At 40.6% G+C, this 11,344-nt stretch overlaps 1 protein-coding gene across 1 annotated transcript; it reads left to right on the top strand.

The window, feature by feature from the left end:
* Window positions 1-447: 447 nt before the first annotated feature.
* Window positions 448-719, top strand: tunar (TCL1 upstream neural differentiation-associated RNA). The gene is made up of 2 exons (XM_087780370.1): window positions 448-474; window positions 534-719. Exons 1-2 carry the CDS (start codon window positions 448-450, stop codon window positions 717-719), a joined length of 213 nt encoding a protein of 70 aa, XP_087636496.1.
* The last annotated feature ends 10,625 nt before the right edge of the window (window positions 720-11,344 follow it).

Genomic DNA, 11,344 nt, shown 5'->3' with positions numbered 1-11,344 from the left:
TCTCATCCTCCTGTTCCTGAGATGAACGGATGAACCTCCTCACATTCCACGAGTCAGAGCTTCTTCACTCAGATGTTCTTCATGACACGCAGCAGTAAATGTTCTCCTGCAACATCTGCTGAGCTTCTCCATGTCAGCTGACACTCAAGGTCTCCAGGACCTTCTGGACCAGTTTGATGACATCATGGAGTCAAGACGTGACCATGTTCATGTCGACCTGTGAGCAGATGTTTCTTCACTCGCATCTCAACATGAAACTGAAGAATGAGTTTCTATGTCAACCTTTGACCTCTGACCTCTGACACATGTTTAATTCAAGGCTGATTTATTTTTCACGTGAAACCTTCACAACTGTGAATAAAACTTGTGAGTCTTGAACCAAATGATCATGTTTGAATGTTTGGACTCGAGTCCCTCAACAGTCAAACATCTCAGATTCTAGAGACCATGACCTGCTTCATCGATGCTCTGCCAGTAGAACCTGAACCTTCCATGTAGAACATTACCTAACGTTTGATCTCTGGTTTCTCTAGACCAGTCTGAGGCGGAAACTTTGGACATTTCCGGGGAAAATGGTGACCAACATCTTCAGGGATGAAGAAAAGGGAATCCACGACCAAGAGAGCAAGGAGGAGAGCGTCCTGGCCATGTTGGGCATAGTCGGGACCATCCTCAACCTGGTGGTCATAATCTTCGTCTACATCTACACCACGCTGTAGACCAGAGGTCTTGATCTTCATCCACACCAAGCTGTAGACCAGAGGTCTTTATCTTCATCTACACCAGGCTGTAGACCAGAGGTCTTGATCTTCATCAACACCATGCTGTAGACCAGAGGTCTTGATCTTCATCCACACCACGCTGTAGACCAGAGGTCTTGATCTTCATCAACACCACGCTGTAGACCAGAGGTCTTTATCTTCATCCACACCAGGCTGTAGACCAGAGGTCTTGATCTTCATCAACACCACGCTGTAGACCAGAGGTCTTGATCTTCATCAACACCACGCTGTAGACCAGAGGTCTTGATCTTCATCCACACCACGCTGTAGACCAGAGGTCTTGATCTTCATCCACACCACGCTGTAGACCAGAGGTCTTGATCTTCATCCACACCACGCTGTAGACCAGAGGTCTTGATCTTCATCCACACCACGCTGTAGACCAGAGGTCTTGATCTTCATCCACACCACGCTGTAGACCAGAGGTCTTTATCTTCATCCACACCACGCTGTAGACCAGAGGTCTTGATCTTCATCCACACCACGCTGTAGACCAGAGGTCTTGATCTTCATCCACACCACGCTGTAGACCAGAGGTCTTTATCTTCATCCACACCACGCTGTAGACCAGAGGTCTTGATCTTCATCCACACCACGCTGTAGACCAGAGGTCTTTATCTTCATCCACACCACGCTGTAGACCAGAGGTCTTGATCTTCATCCACACCACGCTGTAGACCAGAGGTCTTGATCTTCATCCACACCACGCTGTAGACCAGAGGTCTTGATCTTCATCCATACCACGCTGTAGACCAGAGGTCTTGATCTTCATCCACACCACGCTGTAGACCAGAGGTCTTGATCTTCATCCACACCACGCTGTAGACCAGAGGTCTTGATCTTCATCCACACCACGCTGTAGACCAGAGGTCTTGATCTTCATCCACACCACGCTGTAGACCAGAGGTCTTGATCTTCATCCACACCACGCTGTGGACCAGAGGTCTTGATCTTCATCCACACCACGCTGTAGACCAGAGGTCTTGATCTTCATCCACACCACGCTGTAGACCAGAGGTCTTGATCTTCATCCACACCACGCTGTAGACCAGAGGTCTTGATCTTCATCCACACCACGCTGTAGACCAGAGGTCTTGATCTTCATCCACACCACGCTGTGGACCAGAGGTCTGGATCTTCATCCACACCACGCTGTAGACCAGAGGTCTGGATCTTCATCCACACCAGGCTGTAGACCAGAGGTCTTGATCTTCATTAACACCACGCTGTAGACCAGAGGTCTTGATCTTCATCCACACCACACTGTAGACCAGAGGTCTTTATCTTCATCCACACCACGCTGTAGACCAGAGGTCTGGATCTTCATCCACACCACACTGTAGACCAGAAGTCTTGATCTTCATCCACACCACACTGTAGACCAGAAGTCTTGATCTTCATCCACACCAGGCTGTAGACCAGAAGTCTTGATCTTCATCCACACCAGGCTGTAGACCAGAAGTCTTGATCTTCATCCACACCAGGCTGTAGACCAGAAGTCTTGATCTTCATCCACACCACACTGTAGACCAGAAGTCTTGATCTTCATCCACACCAGGCTGTAGACCAGAAGTCTTGATCTTCATCCACACCACACTGTAGACCAGAAGTCTTGATCTTCATCCACACCAGGCTGTAGACCAGAAGTCTTGATCTTCATCCACACCACACTTGATGTTTCCTCTACTGTCATCATCGATTTGCTCTTTTCATTGGAACCAAACTTTTGAAGTGGAGGATTCGAACCACGTCTCTGGAACTTCTGCCATGAGCTGCAAGTCTTCTCCTGAAAAACTCTTTTGCTTGATGCTGAAGATGTGATGAACTTCATTGTATTGTTGGACCTCCTCGACTCCTACGTACCTGGAGTTAACCTGGATCTCTTAGGAACTAGAAATACCAAGTTGAAGAGTTTCTTTGAATCCATCGATTGAAACATGTTTGTTACACACATGTGATCAGAACCTGAAACATGTTTGTTACACACGTGTGATCAGAACCTGAAACATGTTCGTTACACACATGTGATCAGAACCTGAAACATGTTCGTTACACACATGTGATCAGAACCTGAAACATGTTTGTTACACACATGTGATCAGAACCTGAAACATGTTTGTTACACACATGTGATCAGAACCTGAAACATGTTTGTTACACACGTGTGATCAGAACCTGAAACATGTTTGTTACACACGTGTGATCAGAACCTGAAACATGTTTGTTACACACATGTGATCAGAACCTGAAACATGTTTGTTACACACATGTGATCAGAACCTGAAACATGTTTGTTACACACGTGTGATCAGAACCTGAAACATGTTTGTTACACACATGTGATCAGAACCTGGAACATGTTTGTTACACACATGTGATCAGAACCTGAAACATGTTTGTTACACACATGTGATCAGAACCTGAAACATGTTTGTTACACACGTGTGATCAGAACCTGAAACATGTTTGTTACACACGTGTGATCAGAACCTGAAACATGTTTGTTACACACGTGTGATCAGAACCTGAAACATGTTTGTTACACACATGTGATCAGAACCTGAAACATGTTTGTTACACACATGTGAACCTGAAACATGTTTGTTACACACGTGTGATCAGAACCTGAAACATGTTTGTTACACACATGTGATCAGAACCTGGAACATGTTTGTTACACACATGTGATCAGAACCTGAAACATGTTTGTTACACACGTGTGATCAGAACCTGAAACATGTTTGTTACACACATGTGATCAGAACCTGGAACATGTTTGTTACACACATGTGATCAGAACCTGAAACATGTTTGTTACACACGTGTGATCAGAACCTGGAACATGTTTGTTACACACATGTGATCAGAACCTGGAACTTGTTTGTTACACACGTGTGATCAGAACCTGGAACATGTTTGTTACACACGTGTGATCAGAACCTGAAACATGTTTGTTACACACATGTGATCAGAACCTGAAACATGTTTGTTACACACGTGTGATCAGAATCTGAAACATGTTTGTTACACACATGTGATCAGAACCTGAAACATGTTTGTTACACACATGTGATCAGAACCTGAAACATGTTTGTTACACACATGTGATCAGAACCTGAAACATGTTTGTTACACACGTGTGATCAGAACCTGAAACATGTTTGTTACACACGTGTGATCAGAACCTGAAACATGTTTGTTACACACATGTGATCAGAACCTGAAACATGTTTGTTACACACGTGTGATCAGAACCTGAAACATGTTTGTTACACACGTGTGATCAGAACCTGAAACATGTTTGTTACACACATGTGATCAGAACCTGAAACATGTTTGTTACACACATGTGAACCTGAAACATGTTTGTTACACACATGTGATCAGAACCTGAAACATGTTTGTTACACACGTGTGATCAGAACCTGAAACATGTTCGTTACACACATGTGATCAGAACCTGAAACATGTTTGTTACACACGTGTGAGCAGAACCTGAAACATGTTTGTTACACACATGTGATCAGAACCTGGAACATGTTTGTTACACACATGTGATCAGAACCTGGAACATGTTTGTTACACACATGTGATCAGAACCTGAAACATGTTTGTTACACACATGTGATCAGAACCTGGAACATGTTTGTTACACACGTGTGATCAGAACCTGAAACATGTTTGTTACACACATGTGATCAGAACCTGAAACATGTTTGTTACACACATGTGATCAGAACCTGGAACATGTTTGTTACACACGTGTGATCAGAACCTGAAACATGTTTGTTACACACATGTGATCAGAACCTGAAACATGTTTGTTACACACGTGTGATCAGAACCTGAAACATGTTTGTTACACACGTGTGATCAGAACCTGGAACATGTTTGTTACACACGTGTGATCAGAACCTGAAACATGTTTGTTACACACATGTGATCAGAACCTGAAACATGTTTGTTACACACGTGTGATCAGAACCTGAAACATGTTTGTTACACACGTGTGATCAGAACCTGGAACATGTTTGTTACACACGTGTGATCAGAACCTGAAACATGTTTGTTACACACGTGTGATCAGAACCTGAAACATGTTTGTTACACACATGTGATCAGAACCTGAAACATGTTTGTTACACACGTGTGATCAGAACCTGAAACATGTTCGTTACACACATGTGATCAGAACCTGAAACATGTTTGTTACACACATGTGATCAGAACCTGAAACATGTTTGTTACACACATGTGATCAGAACCTGAAACATGTTTGTTACACACATGTGATCAGAACCTGAAACATGTTTGTTACACACGTGTGATCAGAACCTGAAACATGTTCGTTACACACATGTGATCAGAACCTGAAACATGTTTGTTACACACATGTGATCAGAACCTGAAACATGTTTGTTACACACATGTGATCAGAACCTGAAACATGTTTGTTACACACATGTGATCAGAACCTGAAACATGTTTGTTACACACATGTGATCAGAACCTGAAACATGTTTGTTACACACATGTGATCAGAACCTGAAACATGTTTGTTACACACATGTGATCAGAACCTGAAACATGTTTGTTACACACATGTGATCAGAACCTGGAACATGTTTGTTACACACGTGTGATCAGAACCTGAAACATGTTTGTTACACATGTGTGATCAGAACCTGAAACATGTTTGTTACACACGTGTGATCAGAACCTGAAACATGTTTGTTACACACATGTGATCAGAACCTGAAACATGTTTGTTACACACATGTGAACCTGAAACATGTTTGTTACACACGTGTGATCAGAACCTGAAACATGTTTGTTACACACATGTGATCAGAACCTGAAACATGTTTGTTACACACATGTGATCAGAACCTGAAACATGTTTGTTACACACATGTGATCAGAACCTGAAACATGTTTGTTACACACATGTGATCAGAACCTGAAACATGTTTGTTACACACGTGTGATCAGAACCTGAAACATGTTTGTTACACACGTGTGATCAGAACCTGAAACATGTTTGTTACACACGTGTGATCAGAACCTGAAACATGTTTGTTACACACATGTGATCAGAACCTGAAACATGTTCGTTACACACATGTGATCAGAACCTGAAACATGTTTGTTACACACATGTGATCAGAACCTGAAACATGTTTGTTACACACATGTGATCAGAACCTGAAACATGTTTGTTACACACGTGTGATCAGAACCTGAAACATGTTTGTTACACACGTGTGATCAGAACCTGAAACATGTTTGTTACACACGTGTGATCAGAACCTGAAACATGTTTGTTACACACATGTGATCAGAACCTGAAACATGTTTGTTACACACATGTGAACCTGAAACATGTTTGTTACACACGTGTGATCAGAACCTGAAACATGTTTGTTACACACATGTGATCAGAACCTGAAACATGTTTGTTACACACATGTGATCAGAACCTGAAACATGTTTGTTACACACATGTGATCAGAACCTGAAACATGTTTGTTACACACATGTGATCAGAACCTGAAACATGTTTGTTACACACATGTGATCAGAACCTGAAACATGTTTGCTCTTCGTGTGTGTTGTTGTTGTTGTTGTTGTTGTTGTTGTTTAGCACGTCAAGTGCGACTGATCTTTGATGTTTGTAAATAATTTGAGATTTTCTTCACGTGTTTCACACACAAAGCTCAGAAACCCTTTGCTTCACAGACCGAGAACTAGAACTAGAACTAGAACTAGAACTAGAACTAGAACTAGATCTAGAACTAGAACTAGAACTAGAACTAGAACTAGAACTAGAGCTAGAACTAGAACTAGAACTAGATCCAGAACTAGAACTAGAACTAGAACTAGAACTAGAGCTAGAACTAGAGCTAGAGCTAGAACTATAACTATAACTATAACTATAACTAGAGCTAGAACTAGAACTAGAACTAGATCCAGAACTAGAACTAGAACTAGAACTAGAACTAGAGCTAGAACTAGAGCTAGAGCTAGAACTAGAACTAGAACTAGAACTAGAACTAGAGCTAGAACTAGAACTAGAACTAGAACTAGAGCCTGAACTAGAACTAGAACTAGAGCCTGAACTAGAACTAGAACTAGAACTAAGACTAGAAATAGAAATAGAAATAGAACTAGAAATAGAAATAGAAATAGAAATAGAAATAGAAATAGAAATAGAAATAGAAATAGAAATAGAAATAGAAATAGAAATAGAAATAGAACTATCAGCGCACCCCTACAGGCCAGTGTTGGAAACACAGCATCTCCACACGAAATCCCATGAAACACAACAGTTGTTGGTTGAAGATAAAAGTGAAGAAAGTAAACGACGACACATGATTCACTTCTTGTTCACGATCAAAACTTAAAGACACGACGATCAGATCAAGTCTAGAAGGATTCGATAGTTTTGCTGCTTTTCATCGGTGATGCTGATCCTTCAAACCTCTGAGGATCAACAACTTCACTGGAAACTGTTGTTCTGAGCAAATGTCTGAACATCACGTTGTATTTCTATGTTCCTCAGACGTTGATGTTCGTGTCGCTAACATTAACACTGATTGTAACGAACGTGTCCAGGAAGTGCCTGAGATGTTGCCTCAGTGGACGAAGGATCTTCTCCAGGAAAGACAAACGACAAGAAAACAAGCACAAGAACCGTTGAATGTATCGCGATGAAGCTGATGTTTGAAGTTCCTTTTGTGTTTGTTACTGTAAATAAAACTATAACATTAACGATTAAAGTTCATTTCTTTGACGTTCAGTCGACAGATTCATACGTTTTATTAAGTTAGATTTTAATCATGTTTAAGGACTTTATCAACTTCTATTATCAGGAAATGTAATTTTCCAGGGAAGAACTTCTGAGAAGAGAAGATAATAACGATGTTGGTCCATGTGAGCAGGACTAGAGAAGGTCCAGGTTCTGACCTCAAGCTTTGACTTCAACAAAGAACAGAATCACATCCGGTTCAAAGTCTTTTACTCGTACAAGTGAGATAAGAACAGAGTTTACATGGCGTCTGAATTCTTTCTGAAGCTGTTAGTTCGCTGTTATATCTTCAAGTTAATTATCTAAAGGTTTGGAACACAAACTTGAAGGAGTTATTATGGCTCAAGGTCACGCTGGTGTTCTTCTTCAGCAGCTTTGAAGGAGACGTCAGTGTCACACGAGCAGAAGTCAATAAAACACTAGAAAGTAATAGAATCCTAATGATGTTTGTGGTTTATTTGATAACATACTTTATCTCAACTTCCCATCAGAAGTAAAAGTCTGACAAGATGTTCAGAGTGAGATTCAAGACGACAATTACGATGAAGAGATGCTTCAGATGCACGTCATGGAGCTTCAAAGAGAATCTTCTGAGGGTTTCTTGAAGACGAGACGTTCGTCTTCAGCAGTAAAAGAAACACATTCTTGTGGAGGAAGATTCAAGACGTCTTCGTTCAGCTCACGTCGACGCTTCTGCAAAAAATCCTGCGAAGGCGATTAACCGTCGCCGAGTCAACAAGACGTTCTGCCGACGTCAGGCTGTTGTTGCTCAAAGGACCTGCGGCAGCAGCTCACGTGGAAGATTCAATGCGAGGAAAAAACGACTTCCGATCAAATATGAATAAAACAAAAGAAGAGCTCGAAGGTATTTCTGCAGCAATGAAGCAATTCTTTGATCTGTCTTTGTGGGTCATGAACATGAAGAACATGAAGACCATGAAGAACATGAAGAACATGAAGAACATGAAGACCATGAAGAACATGAAGAACATGAAGAACATGAAGACCATGACGAACATGAAGAACATGGAGAACATGAAGAACATGAAGAACATGAAGAACATGAAGACCATGAAGAACAGGAAGAACATGAAGAACATGAAGAACATGAAGACCATGAAGAACATGAAGAACATGAAGAACATGAAGAACATGAAGACTTTGACTTTTAAAATTACTTTATTGCAAAAGGTTCCTTACAAAGTTTTCATCCAAAGGTACATGTGCGACTCTTCAGTCGATCATTGTGCAAATTGTAGTGTATTTTCTTTCATTGCACAAATTTGTCCATTTTTCCCCCATTTTGTAAAAAACATTTCCGTGTTGTTGGAGACTCTGTGGAAGCAGAACTCCAGCCTCAGTCTGGATCTAATGTTCTGCTTCCACAGAGTCTCCACACCCAGCGAGTGTCCATTCTGCAGCTGGTCCCTGCGGGTCAGATACACCGCCATCTTTGCCTCCCCCACCAGGTAGTTGAGGATCTTCTTTCTTTGTGTTTCTTGTGTCTCTGACTCCGCCTATAAAAACAGGGACAGAGAACACCAGGTTAAAAAGACTAAAAACAACAGTTAAAACATTAAAAAACCCTGCCAGCCTCCCTCACTCTTTAAAGATGTAAAGTGTCTCTGGTTGGCTGCAGAATGGACACTCGTCTGAAACCCCGGGGTTAAAACGTGCTAAATAAGATTTACTTGCGATCGCCCCATGAATGATCCTCCACTGGAGGTCACCTGTTCTCTTTCTCAGTGGTGGCTTGTACAGTGACCTCCACTGTGGGCCCCAGTCCCCAAGTCTGTCAGTCCATGTGTCAGTCGGTCGTCGTACAAGGGTCTTTTGGTTTAAAATCTTGACACAGTTCACATAAAAACTCCTCTTTGTGGCTTTGTGCACAGTTAGAACGTGTCTGTCCGTGGTGGTCAGGAGTGGGAACATGAAGACCATGAAGAACATGAAGAACATGAAGAACATGAAGAACATGAAGAACATGAAGACCATGAAGAACATGAAGAACATGAAGAACATGAAGAACATGAAGAACATGAAGAACATGAAGACCATGAAGAACATGAAGACCATGAAGAACATGAAGAACATGAAGAACATGAAGAACATGAAGAACATGAAGACCATGAAGAACATGAAGAACATTAAGAACATGAAGAACATTCAGAACATGAAGAACATGAAGAACATTAAGAACATGAAGAACATTCAGAACATGAAGAACATTCAGAACATGAAGAACATTAAGAACATGAAGACCATGAAGAACATGAAGAACATGAAGAACATGAAGAACATGAAGAACATGAAGAACATGAAGAACATGAAGACCATGAAGAACATGAAGACCATGAAGAACATGAAGAACATGAAGAACATGAAGAACATGAAGAACATGAAGACCATGAAGAACATGAAGACCATGAAGAACATGAAGAACATGAAGAACATGAAGAACATGACGAACATGAAGAACATGACGAACATTAAGAACATGAAGAACATGACGAACATAACGAACATGAAGAACATGAAGAACATGAAGAACATGAAGAACATGACGAACATGAAGAACATGAAGAACATTAAGAACATGAAGAACATTAAGAACATGAAGAACATGACGAACATGAAGAACATTAAGAACATGAAGAACATGAAGAACATGAAGAACATTCAGAACATGAAGAACATGACGAACATGAAGAACATGACGAACATGAAGAACATGAAGAACATGACGAACATGAAGAACATGAAGAACATTAAGAACATGAAGAACATTAAGAACATGAAGAACATGACGAACATGAAGAACATTAAGAACATGAAGAACATGAAGAACATTCAGAACATGACGAACATGAAGAACATGGAGAACATGAAGAACATTCAGAACATTCAGAACATGAAGAACATGACGAACATGAAGAACATGAAGAACATGACGAACATGAAGAACATGGAGAACATGAAGAACATTCAGAACATGAAGAACATGACGAACATGAAGAACATTAAGAACATGAAGAACATGGAGAACATGAAGAACATGAAGAACATGAAGAACATTAAGAACATGGAGAACATGAAGAACATGGAGAACATGAAGAACATTCAGAACATGAAGAACATTAAGAACATGGAGAACATGAAGAACATGGAGAACATGAAGAACATTCAGAACATGAAGAACATGACGAACATGAAGAACATGAAGAAAATTAAGAACATGAAGAACATTAAGAACATGAAGAACATGACGAACATGAAGAACATGAAGAACATTAAGAACATGAAGAACATGAAGAACATGACGAACATTAAGAACATGAAGAACATGACGAACATGAAGAACATGACGAACATGACGAACATGAAGAACATGAAGAACATGAAGAACATGAAGAACATTTAGATCATTCAGAACATGACGAACATTAAGAACATGAAGAACATGACGAACATGAAGAACATTAAGAACATGAAGAACATGACGAACATTAAGAACATGAAGAACATGAAGAACATTTAGAACATTCAGAACATGAAGAACATTAAGAACATGAAGAACATGAAGAACATTCAGAACATTCAGAACATGACGAACATGAAGAACATGGAGAACATGAAGAACATTCAGAACACGAAGAACATGACGAACATGAAGAACATGAAGAACATGACGAACATGAAGAACATGGAGAACATGAAGAACATGGAGAACATGAAGAACATGACGAACATGACG

The sequence above is a fragment of the Callionymus lyra genome, chromosome 18, assembly GCF_982586985.1.
Source record: "Callionymus lyra chromosome 18, fCalLyr1.hap1.1, whole genome shotgun sequence".
NCBI lineage: Eukaryota > Metazoa > Chordata > Actinopteri > Syngnathiformes > Callionymidae > Callionymus > Callionymus lyra.
Note: the sequence above shows the minus strand (reverse complement) of the source record. Positions and strands in the feature narration are given on the sequence as shown.

Bases quoted from the DNA above. Each gene is read 5' to 3' on its own strand.
- tunar (XM_087780370.1), top strand. From the start codon at position 448: ATGACCTGCTTCATCGATGCTCTGCCA. The intron at 475-533 runs GTAGAACCTGAA...TGGTTTCTCTAG, and splicing joins GCTTCATCGATGCTCTGCCA to ACCAGTCTGAGGCGGAAACT.